The following is a 17,711-nucleotide window of genomic DNA, read 5'->3' as shown; positions in this document are numbered from 1 at the left end:
CCCCAATCACCCCTCTGCCTTCTGTTTTGGCACTTTGGGAGATGATGCGTACTCTGGGTTTGAAAACCTGGGACTGCTTGTGGCCCTTTGCCTCATGGCTAATTTTTGAACATTATCTGCTTTGATTATGAAGAAAAAAAAAACTACACACAATGTGACAACAGTAAGAAAGCTTCATAAAGAAAACACTCAAGTGGCTGTTCCTGTACTTCAGAAAGCATAAGGAACATAAACTGAAGTTACCTCTCGGAATGCTTTTTGGTTTGAGTTTGACCTCTCAGGCAATGCGGATCCTGGCCTTGTACTGCTTCAGGTGTGGCAGCCCTCATTTTTTCCAACAAATGGCCTTTCTTCTGCTTTGATTTAGTCTTGCACTGGGGACATGGACACTTTTATTCTTCTCTGAAACAAAATGGAAGTGTCAGACAGCACAGAAACAAAGTCTTCATTTATTATCCTAATGTGGTCTAAGTCCAGTTACCTATTACTCTGATGAAAGCTGAGCAGTGTGCCTCCCCTAATTCATTTGTGGCAAGACAGATATATTTTCCAGTGTCAGCAACAACTGCATTTCTTTTTAAAAGGTAGTAGGTATCCCCTAATTTCTCAATCTGAAAAAAAACAATGAAATATGGATAGAGATTAGTGCTGAAATGAAAGGCATAGGCCACTCTTCCCAAAGGAACATTAACAAAACATTTAGACATACACTTATTTCCCTTGCTGCCATTCTGATGCCATCTTTTGTCCAAATGACATTTGGCCTTGGCTCTCCGTGTATTGTACAGTATAGATTTAAATCATCACCTTCTTGCAGAATGACATGTCCAAATTTGTTTATGAAGTTCGGCTGTTTTCCTTGGACTGGCAAAGGAAGAGAGACACAGAGAAAACAAATATATTCTGCTTAAAATGACAAAATTCAGCTAAGGAAATTAAGTTAGACGATTGTGTTTTCTCACAGTGAAGTGACAGAGGCCGGAGCAGCTTGGCCTGAAAAACACCACAGAGAAGCAACTACAGTAAACTGAGTCACATGCAACTGATGTGGGGTTATACTTGATTGCAGCATGAATATGGACTGGCAGCAAAATGGGGTTATTAACACTGAATAAATAAAAATATAGTTTTCAAATAACAGGAAGTAATAGTTCCACTATATCCTGCTTTGGTCAAACCTTACTTCGAGTACTGTATGAAATTCTGGAAAATTTAGCGCAACTGGAACAGGTGCAGAGAACAGTAACAAAAATGATCAAAGGACTGGAATGTGAGGCCACTTTCCGAGGTTGAAACAGATCCCTGAGCACGGAGGATTAAGCTGTTAATCCCACAGCTGATCTCTCACCCTGCATTTAGATCCATTTCAGTCATGAGGCCTCGGGCAAACAGGGAAGCTGCTTCTGCTTCCAAGCAGCAATTGGAAGAAAGGTTTTTTCTGGGGACAGTCTTCTGGGAAAGCAGAGATGCTCAATTACTGAGCGCAGATTTGCTGAGAAAACTCTCCTCCCTGAATGGCCACGAAAGATACATTCTGACTGAGTGCTGGATCTCTGCAGATACTGAAGACTCACAGTGCAGAGATGGCCATGGTCTCCTGATCCTTTTAAGAGTCAGAACAAGCCCCTGAAGCATTTCAACCGTAAACCTAGACTTGTGTGATAAAACAAGATGATTGTCTGGAAAGACTCTGAAATACCCACAATGGAAGAATGCTTGGTGAAGATGACCAAATTTGCAGAGATGGCAAAATTGACCTGTTTGATTAGGGGAAAAGGCAATAACAACATTTGTTAGTGACTGGAAACCCTTTATAGGCTTTTTGCTGAAAACAGAAAAAAATGAACTTGTGATTTATGGGTTTGATGATTAGAAAGGGTAGATTATGGAAAGAAGGGAGCATGATGTAACCTTAGAGAGAGAGGATAAAATATAAATGCATTTATAACTGCTGTAAAGAAGATTGGAAGCCACTCCTTTATATCTTTTCTCTTTCTTTCTTTCTTTCTTTCTTTCTTTCTTTCTTTCTCTTTTTTCTTTCATTTCTTTCCTATTTACTTATCACTTTTCTTTTAATTTACTTTTTTAAATTTGTATTGTTTTTACTTTGCAAAAAACTTATTCAATAAAAATTAATTTAAAAAAATAAGATGATTGTCTAGAAGGGTACTAAGACTAGGGGGAAAGTGAGGGGACAGATCATGTTGAGCCTTGAGAAGAAATCACTGGGAGGATATCAAGTCCTGAAAGGGGAGGGGGGCTCCCTCTGAAGAAGATCAAGTCCTCTTTCCATTGTACAAGACAGCAGGACATAAAATAAAAGTAAATTAAAAAAATAATCTGTTTGCAGGCAAATACATGTTGATTGAATGCTATAGAAAATCTTTTAACTATAAGACCAAAATTGGAAGCAATTGCTATACTGATGCATTCAAGCAGAGGCTGAATCCTGGTGAGGATGCTTTAATTTGGGTTCATGAGATGAGCAGGGGGGGTTGATCTAAATAATGCTAGATCTCATAAGCTGCAACAAAGATTTTAGAATCAGTAGAAAAGTGTGGGATCTGTGGATATGGTACTCCTATTGACAGTTCACCCAAAAAGCCATGCTCATTTGCTAGGCACTTATTTGCTAGGCACTCTATTAAATAATTGTTTTCTAATGCCATTTTCCAGCTGAACTAAACATTACAGAGCTAGAGAGCATACCTGATCTCACTGGGGAGACCTGGGTGTAATCCTCCCTTACGCAGCAAAACTAATGGGTGATCCTAGGCCAGTGTTTCTCAAACTTGGCAACTTTAAGATGTGTAACTCAGAATGCTGGCTGGAGAATTCTGGGAGTTGAAGTCCACACATCTTAAAGTTGCCAAGTTTGAAAAACACTGATTTAGATTTACACTTATCTGTAAAACTGCATAAGAAATGTTCCCATGAGAATATGTTCCTCTTTGTATTGTGGCACACATTACTGGAAGTAAATTAGGCTTTCCATATCTGTACCGCAAAAATCCAGCTAACAGCTAGATATCAGCAAAGGCATGCATAAAGCTCTTTGCTTCCATTAGTCACCATCTGAAATTTTGCACATCCAGACTTCAGCTAAATAGCATGAAAGACACATAGAAAACTCTTGTCATCATCTGGATTTCTGCTATGGTCGCTCTAAGTAAATAAATAGCAAAGTTAGTGCAAAGTTCTTTGGTGTTATATTATTAGTGATACTAGCACTTGTGAAGGGGGTTCATAACGCATCATAGGTGAGGTAAACAACAGTGGTTATAGACTGCTGCAATTACACAAAACTGAGCATTCTGTCTTATAAATAACAAAAAAGGAAGTTGGTATACAATGCTTAACAAGTTACAGTCTTTTCTAGTTTAGCCAATCCCACTTACACAAAAATACTGTAAATCAAGTGTGGTTGGGCAATATGGCCCAGGTTACTGCTTCTTGAGGATGAAGCACAGTTTTCAGTCCTGGGTTAAGTGATTATATGAATCCAACCAAATATCTGAGGAAATGTAATTCTCCTGACAGATTCCCCTGCAAATAATACATTACAAATGAGGAGGGGGGCAACTACCACTAGTTCTATTCCCCTGCTAACTTAAAAAAAATTAGAGAACACATTAACCAAATTTAGCCTCCTTATTATCTCCTTCCTGGGGCACCATATCGTCTCCAGCAGTGGTACCAGAGAAAATCAAGGGCCCTTAATTTGTTGATTTATGACACTCAGATTTTCTGTTTTCTTTAGTTCCTTAGTTGCGCATTTACACTATATCAGACAGTGGGGAACAGTTTGATAACTGAAGATGACAAATAGCCAAGGGCAAAAGGGGAGGCTCAGGGATAGATTGCAGTGGCCTCAAAGAGATTAAGAGCAAAGCTTTGCAAGAAACTTGAAACCCTGGAGTCGAGAGAGGAAAGCTGCTTACATTCTTTAAAAGGACACGGCTGCCATACAATACTTCCCTTCTCGGTGTTATAGACGCAAAAATGTTGTTCAAATGAGATTTTCCCAGTATAGGCTTCTTCTTTAGATAGAGGTTTACAGGTGAGAAACAGTTACGATTTACTCATAATACTTTATTTCTGTTTTTAGTTGGCAGAGATGAACTTGCATAGAAACAGACTCCCTCTTAGTAAAAACCTATCAGGAATTATTACAAAACAGGCACTCTGTCATGGAAACAGTACAACTGAAGCAGCTCCACAGTTTACACATCTGTGTAGAGTGAAATATTTTGTTAAGATTTCTCTTTCAGACTCTATTTACCCATGAGGACTTCGCACTTAAGATTCTCAAACAGCAAACAAGTCTTTGCAGTAAGGTCTGTTGTTCACATAAAATGCTAGTCAAGAATCTTGTTAGGCATATGTTAATCCTGGTATGAACCTAACGTAAGTTTTTGCACCCCCACTAAAATATTTGCATGTGTTGGCATAATCTGTCAGAGTAATCCTATATTCTCCTGAACACTCCTGAAAATGCCAGCAAGAGCCAGGAAAACAAACACATGGACCATCAAATAAATCATCCCAGAGTTCTCACTCGAGGCACAAATAACCAGGTTCAACTTGTCCTACAGACACACTATGCAAAGTCCTAGGTCTCTGGAGAAGGCCTTAATGCTGGGAAAAAGAACGAAAGAGAAGAAGAGGATGACCAGCAGCACGATGGACAGACTCAGTTACAGTTGCAACGGGTGCACTGTTGGGAGTCCTGAAAGAGCAGGTTAGGAACAGATTATCATAGAGAAAATCTATTTATGTGCTCGCTAAGAGTTGACACTGGCTTGATAATCAATCAATCAATCCTATGTTAGAAAGCCTAATGTGATAAGCAATCCAGACCTACACAGAGACAGTAGGAGCCTCATTTCATTTTCAGTAAAAATTGTACAAATGATATCATACTTTTTTTAAAAAAAATGGTATGCTAAATATTCCAAGATCCAGGCAGAACTGCAATCAAACGGCTGTGGAAAGATCAGTCAGCTTGGAATTAAGGAACCCATTTTTCTTTCATTCCTCCATTGCTCAGTTATTATTTATAGTATGTGTTGGCTTTCTTGAAGAAGACACAAGATATCAGAAGGTAATTTATTTCAATCCATTTTCATCCTATGAGATTCCAAAACCGCAAAATGAATATTAAATGTAGAATTGCTTCCATGCCCATCTTAATTTTATCTACCTTTAAAGCTCCAAGTAACTAATATTTTCACAGCTACAATTTATGCAGGTTTAACCAACTGATATTGGGATTTGTATCGCATGGTTTAAGGTGAAAGTCGTTTACCTTCCTAAGAGGTCTGCATAGGAAGGCATAAACAACACATTTTCAGACTAATGCAGAAAGTTAATTTTCTGGCTTGTGACTGTAGGATTATTTTGGAGAAAAATGAAAGCTACTTGATTTGATAGTTCTTTTTTCTAACATGGAAATTTGGGTCATTCGAACTAAAATAATTTTACTGGTTATTGGAAACTGGCTGAGATTTTGTTTTCTAAATGGTAATTGCATGTACTAGTTGAGCATCCACTTACTGGAAGAGCAAGGTAAGTGGGACGCTGGGGAAACCAGGCAGAAACATGAGTTTTCTGAATTTTCATTCTTTGGTACTATGGCTGGCCCTGGTTAGTGCTTGGCTGTACTAATCAGAAAATACAATGGCTGTTGACTAGACTGAAAATAAGGGGAAAAAATCAAGCTCAGCTGGAGTAATCCTTTACTCTCAGCCCCATTTCAGTAGTAGTATCCAAACAGAACAGAGCTCCCTTCCTGGCTGAGTTTGCCTTGCTCCATCTTCATTTATTCTAAGTACCCTAATCTTCATTCAGTAAGGCTTCTGAAGTGGCTTACATAAAACCCATACGAACAAGGATTTAAACAAGGAATAAATCAATCTAGCCTGTACATAGCCATAAAATACAATATTTGCAGCCCAATGCACAACTGGGATGACATGAAAAATGTTGGAAGTCCTGGCAAATCCAGCATGCCTCATTAGAATGTGAATTAGCATGTAAATTGAGTTGTCCCACAATGTAACTCTGAGGAAGCTGTTTGTTGCCACTCCCACTTCTCTCTTTCTCTTCCTCCTTCTTCCACGCAGGGAGAAGCAAGCATGCTGCTCTGCTCTCCATTCATCAGGGCCATGTGCTCGGGCCTTGATGAAGGATTCTGCCCCTTTCTTCCACACAGCCCTTGGCAGCAAAAATAGGGCTGATGGTTTAGGGCAAACTAAGTATTTAGAAAGAAAAGAAGAACAAAGGAACTTCATCTTTTCCACCAAAATGGATGTAACAGAAGCAACAATAAAGTCAGTAAGATTCTTTTTACTTCTTAACCTAATATGTCTGAGCATGTAATTCTTTATGCTTGGGAGGATTGAATGTGTAAGATCAATAACCTGTGTTTCTCTGATGTGCTCATTGAAGCTATCTAAGATAATTTTCTTTTTCTGTGTCAGCTTCTCAGCTGTGTTATAAGCTCTGCTCCATTTTCAGTGGTTCTGGCAGGCCACTAACTTGGCTTCAAAAAAGAGGACTGCTGCAGGTGCTGTAACCCCCTTCCAGACCATTGTTAAAAGGGCAGAAGCTTCATTCCATTTTCCACTCAACCATCTTAGTCACATTTCATGGGATTGCTAAACAGAGGCATAATAGGATTCAGGCAGAAGCAGTAACAAGCAGAGTGAGTATGTCTTGACAGGTCTGCTTGAAATGGTCACTCTCCTTTTTAACCACATTCTTCTTGGTATAATTTCCTTTAAGTCAACCCAACTCTATATCATCAAAAAGTATCTTTTGTATACTGAATATGAGCTCTGGCCTGAGTTTTCAAATGCTTCTTGCCAACATGCATGGACTGCCTTTTGTATCTGATGCAGTTCTGCTTCTTGTCCTTGTGGACATCCCTGAGGTAGTTGTATTTTTTTATACCATCCTGATGGTTTCTTTTATCATGGAAGGGAAGAATGGGTCACATATTCTTCTTGGTGGGAAGGAATCCATCAACAAAACCATTCCCAAAATATTTCATACAAGCAGCATGAAATACTGTCTTATTCTCTGTTAAATTATTGTCCCATTTATCTTAATATGGTCTACAATGATGATCAGGTGTTTGCCTTTTTTATATTTTTATTTATTTCTATTTATTTTATTTTATTTTTATCTCGCCTTTATTATTTTTACAAATAACTCAAGGCGGCGAACATACCTAACACTCCTTCCTCCTCCTATTTTCCCCACAACAGCAACCCTGTGTGGTGGGTTGGGCTGAGAGAGAGTGACTGGCCCAAAGTCGCCTAGCCGGCTTTCCTGCCTCGGGCGGAACTCGAACTCATGTAAGTAGGTTGTTTATGATTCCTGGCTGCAAAATTTATTTTTCTATAATAAAAATTATTAAGATGTAATTAAATTATTACATCATAATAAAAATATTACTACTCAGTTTTTAAACAAAGATTACCTGGAATCATATTGTCCAATCTTTTCTTTCCATTAATATAAAGCCATTTCCAAAAGCTGACTACCTTCATTAAGCCAACCTTTAAAATAGCTCACAAGTACCCTTCCACAAGTACATAATCATCATTTTAGCCATGTTTTGGCTTTATTATTTAACAAACCATTAACATCTTTAAACCTTAATTTCTTCCTGAGGACCTGGTTCACCAGCATGTTATGGTCCAGCTGAAAAGGACTACCAGTGGACACAACCAAATCATGTCCTCCAACTTTATATCTCTGACATAGGACAGATGACCAACCTTTTAAAAATGTCTTTTGGAAAGTCCAATAAACCAGAAAAAGATTTTTTGGTTGAATTATCCTAGGTTTTAAATAAAAATAAACATATTAGTGTCCCATAATACCTGGGATGATCAATTTTGGAACACAGGGTACTCCAGTTCTCTATTGCACGTTATTTTAATATTATCCAACATTATTTTTGTAATCTCTAAAAATTGTTAATAATATTGCTTGTTGATTTAGCCTATATAAAACCCTTTTCCAATGCTTGCTGGAGTTTCAGAGGCTGCTAAAACCTCCTGAGTAAACAAAGAAGATAATAATTGCCATTCAGCTGCTTTAAGTAATTTATATTCCCTTTTTTAAATATTTCAAATCTTAAAATATGTCATTAATAACCAATTAATTAAGGATAACAATCCAATTTACTAACCATGCTCTTCAAACAATAAGTTTTACCCACCATTTTTAAAAGGATTTGTTCCAGACAATCAATTTTTCAGGAGAATTCAAATAACATTTTAGTTTCTTACCCAATAATACCCCAAAGTGTCTAATCACCTTAAGTGCTGGAAATACCACCAAATTCCTTCTATTGTTGTTACTGAAGTTAACGAGTACAGCCAATGATATAGAATACAATCTGGAAAATTGAAATTACCATTATTATATGAAAGCTAAAGCTTTAAAAGAGAAATCCTTGATGTTTGACTGTTCCACAAGAAATTTATCATTAACTTGCCAGCTTATTTCAAAAGTGCAATTAATCTAGGCAAAACTCGCAAAATGTGCATCAGTCTTGAAGCCATGTTTCCTTCCGCTACATTTATCTTTCTGCACAAACACGTAGGCATTTTCATCCACCTTTTCATGTCCTCTTTTTCCTATACTAAAGATATTTGCTTCTACTAAACAGCATATTTTCCTAGGAATAATTATCCCATGTATTCAAAACAAAACAGGAAACAAATCCTATTTTTACACACTTCTATAGATACTTTATTATCAACTGGCAGGTTTTTAGATTTATTCTAACTTACTGTATATTCAGAATGTTTACCATATTTCTGTACCACTTCTACAAACCTAGATAAACTTCTTTAAGAATCTTTTAAAAAGGATTAAGATACTATCTGCATATAACAACCACCAGAATGTCACCAGGCAATCTAACTAAATATGCAAAGGTTCCAACACCAAGTTAAAAATTAAAAGAGATAAGAGGCTGGGTACCATATTTCATCTTAATTGCAAAAGAAATAATCCCATTAGTAACTACTCAAGCAGAAGGATAAGAATAATATCATTTTTCCTAAGAAATAAAATGTACTGGAAATTTTTAAATCATAATTTAGGGCAAGTAGGTCTTCATAGTTCTGGTCAGGTTTTCTTTTGTTTTTTGTTTTCAACATCTGGAAATGCCAGGGTTTGAATCTGGATTCTCTTCCATGCAAAACAAGACTGGTGGAGCAGTTGAGAGGTTGGGTAGGACATCCTCGCATGAAAACTCATTGAGTGACTTTGGGTCAGTCACTCTCTCTCAGTCTAACCTACCTCATAGGGTTGTTTTGGGAAAAAGTTGGAGGGGGAAATGCTATGTACATAAATTTAAGCTCCTATGTACACAAATTCATAGGGTATACTATAAATCTAACAAAATGGTAAAAAAATAAGCAAGAGGCCTTTTCTAAAATGTTTCCTCATTGAGCTGCTTTTGTTCACTTGGTGTTCTAAAGGCTGTGATCCAAGAGGTGAGGAGAAACTAATTAGTAGAATATACAAATAGGACATATCCTGCTCCATTACGCCTACAAATGTTTTGTGTTCAGGAAAGAAGGGAAATCTTATGGCAGGAACATGGAACCTCTGCCACTCAAGATGTTGTTAAACTACAATTCCTAGTGTCCCTCAACATTTCCACGCTGAATGCACACTGCTGAAGTAGTACGTAGTTCAGTAACACCTGGCATGCCAACCGCTGCCCTTCATATGTGCTAACTCTCCTAGGCTATTTAGGAATTCTGGGTATTGTTCTCTCAGCATATCTGGAAGGTGAGATTTAGGGGAACTGCTTCAAGGATTTAACCTGAGCAACATTTGCGTGGTGTCTGTGTCTGTGTGAGTATATACACTACTGTAGTAGATTTCAAGACTTTCGTGTTCCGGCTAGCTTAAGTTTGTTTTGAAAATGACAGCTAATAATTCAGCAGATAAAGTTTTTTCTCAGCATGTGGATTCAGTGCCTGCATTTACAGATAACATTAAACTTTAATTTCTTCAACAAACCGTTGTGATCTACACTTAACAGGTAACCATAACTGATGGATTTATACATCAAAGAAACCAGAAACAGGCAAACAACATTACAGCTTAGCATGATGTGTGAACCAAGAGCATGTTGTGGCTTTTGTAATTTCTTCATACATTTTAAATAGAGAAAGAAAGCTGGGCACAATTGGAAATGAAAGTAGGGCTATTATATCCAGGCTGCAAAACTCCACTCGGTGACTAGATGGCAGCATCTTAGAGTCTTCTGGATGTTTCTGCTTCCATCTAGTAGTTGTCCAGAGTTTTGCACCCAGATATGGTAGCCCTAATAAAAGCAAAGTAGCTGATGCATTTTCCTTCCAGACTGACTTTACAACTGAACAAGTACAGCTGTCCCAATAAAATTGATAAAGAAGAAGGAGAAGGAAAAGAAGAAAATACTTCCTACAAGAGCAAAGGAGATTGGTTTGAATGTCAGTGCTTTAATGTATGAATTAAGTAATGGGGGAAAAAATTGATTGAAAAGACCAGAGACTTATTTCTAGGACTGAGTGCAAATATTAATATTATGATTTACTTCTTCTGTTAATTTTATTAATATTTAGAGACTGGACAACAAGGATCCTAAATAAATAAATAAATAATCCCAAAGGAATTTGTCCTATTCTTTTATTACAGAAAAAGAGAAAGAGATTTCTGTTGCATACAGTACAATCAAATCAGCCTGCAACTTGACACTTATCTAATCTCCACAAGGGTACACTTTTAATTCCATCTTCAAAAAGTCAGGCAGAAATACAGTTAGCACAGGACAGATCTGACCGTTATTCTGTGAAAATGAGGAGCAAGGGGTGTTTCAAACCTTCAAAGCTAATGTTATGACTGGCACATGCCAACTACTGGGATTCCTCAAGGGTCAATGAAAGCAACACCTTTTTCTGGCGTGGAACCTCCGTTTCATGTGTTGCTGTTAAGCTTGTCCTTCCCCGATTGATTCCATAACAGTACCTCAAAAGGACTTGTTGGCTGGATCCTTTCAGACCCGCCCACTGCATACATAGCCTTGCACAAGCTCTTTGATCTTACTGGAGCAATAGCAAGAGATGCCAACCTCTTATTGGTGGACTCATTTAGGCCTAAGTTAAAAAAAAAAAAAAGGCTAACGATGATGGAATTAGATCTCAGTGTCTCTGTCTCCTGCCCTTTGCCAAGTATTGGAAAACACAGCTCCTGCAAATTAAGAGATTACTGAAAGAAAGTATCTATAGCTGTTGCTCAGAGACAATTAGATGCACTTTATGTCCTGTCACAAGTAATTAATTTGTCCCCTGGATTTCATAAAACCTGAGCATAGTAATTTTATCCCAGTCTGGGAGCTTAGTAATCCTTCACCATGAGTAAACCCTAGTTCTCCTTCTAGGGTAGGAAATATTAGTAGCCTAGAAAAAGAAAAATGGGCCAGTGATGGAATGGAAAAAGCAAGGTACCAGGGATATCTACTTAAGACTAGTGCATATATGCATGCACATCACCTGATTGTTAATTAAAGTACCACACTTGTTAAGCTGGAGAAGTGTGATGGACTCCACTGTAAAAAAAATAGATTGGGGGTTTTTATGTTGAATGATTTATTTTAGAGCTCCTTTAGTTCTCCATACATACAGATGTGGCATTCTGTATGACAATAAAGTTACCATCACTTGTATGATGAGCAAGTGTATGTGAAGAACATACTGTATATGAAGAAGAAATAGTATTAGCTGGCTGATTACATGCAACTGTTATAATAACACTGTCAACAACCCTTGGAATTTGATTTTCTCTTTGTTTCAATCTATGCAGTTCTGGATTTATGTAATCAGTCTCAGAAGAAGCATTTCATTGGGCATAAACCTTCACAAATTCATTTTTCATGAACAGACTGCATTAAAGGATATGCTGCACTTGATCTTCAAAATATATTCTGTTCATTGAGCTAGGATAACTTTCCTCTCTGGACCAGCCAGCTTCCCTTCGCCAATGTCTTTGTCTCAAGGACCCTGAAAGAGTTCATGTTTTACAGGACTGCTGTATAACAAATCTGATGAAATAAAACTGTAAATTGTTCAGTTATACAGGACTACAACAAATCTGATGAAAGTCCTACTTTATAGTATCCTATCCTCACCATTTGTAATATGTAATCTTCTACCGCATGCTACATTCTTCAAGATTTCTTTCCATATTGTAAATTTCTTCCAAAAGATTACAGTACTGTATCTTTTTTCTTATACGCAGTCCACAAAATAGTAGTTATAGGAAAGTTAATTTCCGATTAAAATATACATTTTTATCAACCATGCTTTAAATTACAGAGATGCAATGTATGTCTATTTTTTTTTATAATGGCAAGAATTCGTTACGAATACTGTGTCATTTGAATACAGTGAGAATTTATAAGACAAATAACTTTTTAAAGATCACTGCTTCTTTTCTTCCCTTTGTCAAAATTCATAATACGTTCTTTAAAGAATCAAATTTGCTATATATTCATTGGAGCAAGGAAATACCACAATGTTGTTTTGGTTATCATATTTAAAAAATAAAAAGTAGTTTAGTTCCTGATAAAACTCATTTTGTTGACTGATAATTTAAATCTGTTGTCCATTTTGCATTATTTTAACAATTTAAAATTATATCAATTATTATATATTATATCAATTATATCAATTATTTGCCTTGTACCTATCACTTTTTTTTTACTTTTTAACTCATTGCAAACAAATACTTTTTATAGATCACACTGAATTGTTTGCTGTTTCTGAATTTTTAAAAGAGTAAATACTATGAGTGTAATCCCAACAGGAACTAAGCTGTATTAAACCTACATGCTGTAGATTAAATGTTCATATATAGGTTTGTACTATTGGTGGCTTTAAGCCACCCAGTGTTCTTTCAGCTTTAGTTAGTGACCTTCTTTACAGAATTGATGTAAGTTTCACTGAGACAAAGAGAAGCTTTTTGAACCATTATTCTATCTATCTATCTATCTATCTATCTATCTATCTATCTATCTATCTATCTATCTATCTATCATTAGTGCTTTTTCATAAAGTGACATTAAAGCAACCATGATACTGGTAAGCCGTATATAGAGTGAAGCAAGCATTTTGTGTTACACGGATCAATCATAGCCCAGTGAGATATTTTCTCATAATCTTTAGAGATACATTTATACTCATATGATCATTATCTGATAAAGCACCTTTTTTCCCATGCGTACGTATCTCTTTGCATCATACCACTTTACTGTAGTCTAAAGGATAACATCCAGTGCAGCTGTGACAGGAATATCAAAAGCACTACATTCAGGGTGCCTGATAAACAAGAGTGTCAAAGGTGAAGTGAAGTGCATCAGAACTTGGCTGCGTGGTGTTGTCTCCCTTTGTGCGAGCTAAAGTCCAGTGAAGTCAGTTGGCTGCACTAAGTGAACAACCAGTGGGCAAGTGATGCAATCAAGTAGAAAGCACAGAGGGTTATCCAGTCTAGTCTTTTTATAGGTGGCCCGTTACCTTTCACTCGGACGACGGCACTGGAGGACACTGTGCCACTAGAATTTTTAGCCCGAACCACATACAGTCCAGCATCTGTATCATAGACCTTCTCAATGAACAATGTATACTGTGTGTCCTTGTGTAAGAGCTTTACGTGCTCATCTCCAGTCACTTTCTGGCCCTTCTTGTACCTGGAGTAGAGAGTCAGGTTTCAAGTCAGGTTAACATGAATGTTGGCCGAAGCAATGATAATCTGCAATGTCAGGCAACCTCTTACAGGATATGAAAGTAGGTTAACAGTAGAAACTATTCCTAACAGTGGCCACCCACCACATGATACTTAAAAGAAAGGAGATTTGTGGTTTTAAAAAAATGGAAGAAAGGTATAAGTAGCAGGAAACAAATGAAATAATGCCCTAAAAACAGAAATGTTCTTCAGAAATACTGTAGATCTTCTCATAGCCTTTGTTCGACTGCAGAAAGACTAGGCCAGAGCTTGAAATATGTAAAAAGTATTTATACAGGAAGTGTTGGTTTTCCCCTCTAAACGTATTCTACCAAATTAATTGCTGTCACTACCGATTTATTGTTGTAAGTGAGGGGAAAATGGATCTTAAATTAGGAGTCCATACTCTTTCAATGAAAGGAAAGGCCCTGCTATAAATTTTTAGTACGTTTGTACCTATTAATAAAACAGCGCAATGTCCACATGGCCTGTCTCAATGTTAAGGCTGTGTGAAGCTTTGAAGGAACAAAGCTTAGGCTAGCCAATGCTGGAGAAAGTGGGTGGACAATACTGCTGGCTCACCTCCTCCAGGACACACTGTCTAGGAGCTTTGGTGCACACTGCAGGCAAGCCCAAAGCTGCTGGGTGGCTTTGGCACATGCTATGGAGAATCCAAAAGCTGCCAGTCTAGAAGCTCTTAGCCAGCACTGGAAAAAAATGGCTGAAAGGGCCTTCTCCTGGAGCATTGGCCTGAAGGGCTTCAGGGCCACACAAACTGCTTTGTTAAGGTGCATTAGGTGGCCTCTTCACTTTGGTGAAGCCAATTAGGAAGCTTCTGTGGCCCAAATTGCTTCACTGAAATGAATCTTAGTCACTTCACACAGTCCTGCTCTATACGTGTGTCTCTGTCCACTACTGATGACAGAAAGAAAGGAGTAGAAAAATCCATTTACCATCATTTATCACATTTTAGCAAAATTTGGCCTTTGCAAAATAAAGTGGTATGTTGTGGAATAAAATAAGCAAATTTTTGAATAGTAGAGCCAGCTATATCTGTGGACTTCCCATCACAATAGTATATCTGCTAGTCTTCTTGCTGTTAGCAGTCTATTATTTAAAGAGTTTCCTAAAATTCACATAGAAAATGCCATTTTGCACTGGTAGCTGGCCCTTGAGGCTAAAGTTCAGGGCACAACAGTTGAAAAGGGCCAGATGACTATCCAGAGAATGGAATAGGGATAGGAGCAAACAGGCCTAGTTTGAGCAGCGTGACCAGCATGGGCTTGCCAAGGTCCACTGGGCTGATGCTGTTTACCCAGCCAACTCTTCTTCTTGCCCTTAAAACATTTTACAATGAGGAAATGGGCAACCAAGCATGTACTCAGTTACAAATGCTTTTCGTTAAAACAATATCATCATTTTCTAAAGGTAATGGTTGTTTACTGCCAGATGTTTGCCATCAATGCAGTAGGAGGAAATTCTCTTTTATTCCTGAAGTCAGGGCAGTGTCATGAATAATTTGATTGGTAAATGCAAAACTGCATATGTTCAGAAGTGACTATGGTTTATGAAGAAGTAGCTGTAAAGAATGGAATAGTTGTAGGGGAAGTGAAGATAAGAAATGTTAACTGTGTGCTTCAGAGTGGAAATAAGAGAACATATACAGTATACCTACAGGGGGACCATATAGGATTACTGTCTAAGCTGTAAAATTTCCTAGCTATACCACTTCTGTTTCCAAATGTCAAGAATTGGGACAGGAAAGGTGAAAGTCCGCTATCCACTACCTTCTGTCTGCCTATGGCTAGTCATTCCTTTATGAACTGGCTCCTACTAGTTCATTTGCATATCACCTTATTTATTAGTGCCCTTTAAATACAGGATTCCTTTTTTCGTTTGTTTGTTTTTGTTGTTGTTGTTGTTAGAAAGAAAAGCACATTCTATGATCACCGCTATTAGAACATAGCAATTTTTTATTGAGAAGGTTTCTTCTTAAATTGTTTTTATAATACTGTGATGACTTGAAAGGTTGTTCAGTTGTAAACGTTTCTTTTATTAACAAGGTGGACAAGCTGTAATAACATTTTGTGTCAAATGAAGTGTTTAAAGCTGGGAGCATTAACGATCCAAAGGGAAAAGTGATAAAAGCAAAGAACAAAAGAAACAGCTTTAAGAATTGGATTAGTGACTCAGGCAAACTGTAGTGATAGATTTTTTTTAAAAAAAAATGCCTTTTAATTATTAGCAAATTTTATCAAATGTGTTAGTTTCTTTCAGATTTGTTATACATACTCATGAAGAAAAGGTTTTGCTGTCTCCAATTCTGCTTTCTTTCTATTTTTAGTACTATTATAAAAAGATAGGATGAAATATGCTGATTGAAATTATTATAGTCCAAAACCTATAATAAAAAAGAGGCAACTATAGAAGGATGAAGGGTAATAACCACCAATATGAGATGGATTTAGAATCAATCTGGATTTTATGTAGCTACCTCCCTCTCTATTCACTTCCACTTTACCATGAATTTACTAAACTCCACATTAGGATTAATACATAAAGATCTCTCAGTTTCACTCTCTCTTCATTCTTGAATTTCTTGACTAGGAATCCTATATCCTTGTCATTGTCTGATTTGGTGCGCCCCACCTGCTAGCTTGGGGATTGTAGCCCAAGAAGTATCGGAAAGGCTACCAGAACCTTTTCAACTCCGCATTAGAACTCTGCAGCTTATCCTTCAAAGCAAAGATCAGAAATGTTAAATGGGTGTCTGGGTGATATAGTGGTCAACTGATTGGGCTTGGAGTGAGAAGACGCGGGTTCTAGCCCACCTTCAGCCATGGAAGCTCCCTGGGTGACTTTGGGCCAGCCACTCTCTCTCAGGCCAACCTATTTCATAAGGGGGCTATTGTGGGGGGAAATAGCTCCTAAACAAAAGACAAGCCATAACTCTGATAAAAGGGCCCAGAAGAGAATGTAAAATGGACTAGATTTCTACTGATCTACCCAGCTTTATAAAACTGCCTGATAGATATAGTCATCAGTTTTTATTCTGTTAAATTATATCCCACCTACTTACAATAGTAAGAAATTCCTTTGAAACTCTGCTCAGTCATGGGAACACATGAGGAATTCTCAACTCTATAATTCTGGTACCAGGGGAGAGGCGATGATTGGAGCCCTCAGCTGATCCAGGGCTTGACTCATTACTTCTCTAGGCCTAGTTTGCAACACGGGTCTTTTCTCAGCTCCAAACTCTTCCTATTTAAAATCAAAGCTTGACTGGGATTCCTCTCATTCTCTAGAACCTTTTGCATAAACTCTTAACATTGCTGGATTTAGATTTATAGCCAGAAATAGCTGTAAGCATGAATGTGCATTAATTATACACAAAAGATAAATTCAATTTAATTATTGTTTGCTAACTCTGGGATTTAGCATAAACTTTTCTGTGCACTGGAGACCAGAGTTCTGATTGATTTAGTATATATACTCTCCTATAAATACTCCCAGGAAAGCCTGTTTCCATTATCCTTGAATATTATAGGGCCTCTTCTACTCTCTTGTTGCCAGTTGGCCAGCTATACCCTGTTGGTTCTCCCACCTGGGAACAGAAAATGTCTGCAGAAACGAAAGAAGTTTCAGACTTCTACTTTCAAAGCAAGTAGATTAAATACAGAGGCCAATTGTCTCTTAACTATGAACCCTACTAAAGTATAAATGTGGCTAGTGTATGGCATACCCTGGCAAATCTCACAAGATAGGGGCTCACCTGTATGGGGTTACAGGGCCAGTCTGAATGTGGATCAGTGACAAGACATGAGGTACACTGAATCCAACATGAGGTATAGGATGTCTTCTCTGCTCGGTTCTTTAGCTAAGATAAAGCTTGATCTTAAAATGCAGAGGAATTT

General features: G+C 37.5%; 1 protein-coding gene across 1 annotated transcript in view; it reads right to left on the bottom strand.

The window, feature by feature from the left end:
- Positions 1–209: 209 nt before the first annotated feature.
- Positions 210–17,711, bottom strand: part of CCDC141 (coiled-coil domain containing 141) — a 130,423-nt gene continuing 112,921 nt past the window's right edge. The window contains 5 exon segments of the mRNA XM_063318120.1: positions 210–373; positions 376–402; positions 482–611; positions 710–864; positions 13,590–13,762. Coding sequence (XP_063174190.1) covers positions 240–373; positions 376–402; positions 482–611; positions 710–864; positions 13,590–13,762 — 619 coding nt within the window. The 3' untranslated portion in view covers positions 210–239.

The sequence above is a fragment of the Candoia aspera genome, chromosome 1 (assembly GCF_035149785.1).
Source record: "Candoia aspera isolate rCanAsp1 chromosome 1, rCanAsp1.hap2, whole genome shotgun sequence".
NCBI classification, from domain to species: Eukaryota; Metazoa; Chordata; class Lepidosauria; order Squamata; family Boidae; genus Candoia; species Candoia aspera.
Note: the sequence above shows the minus strand (reverse complement) of the source record. Positions and strands in the feature narration are given on the sequence as shown.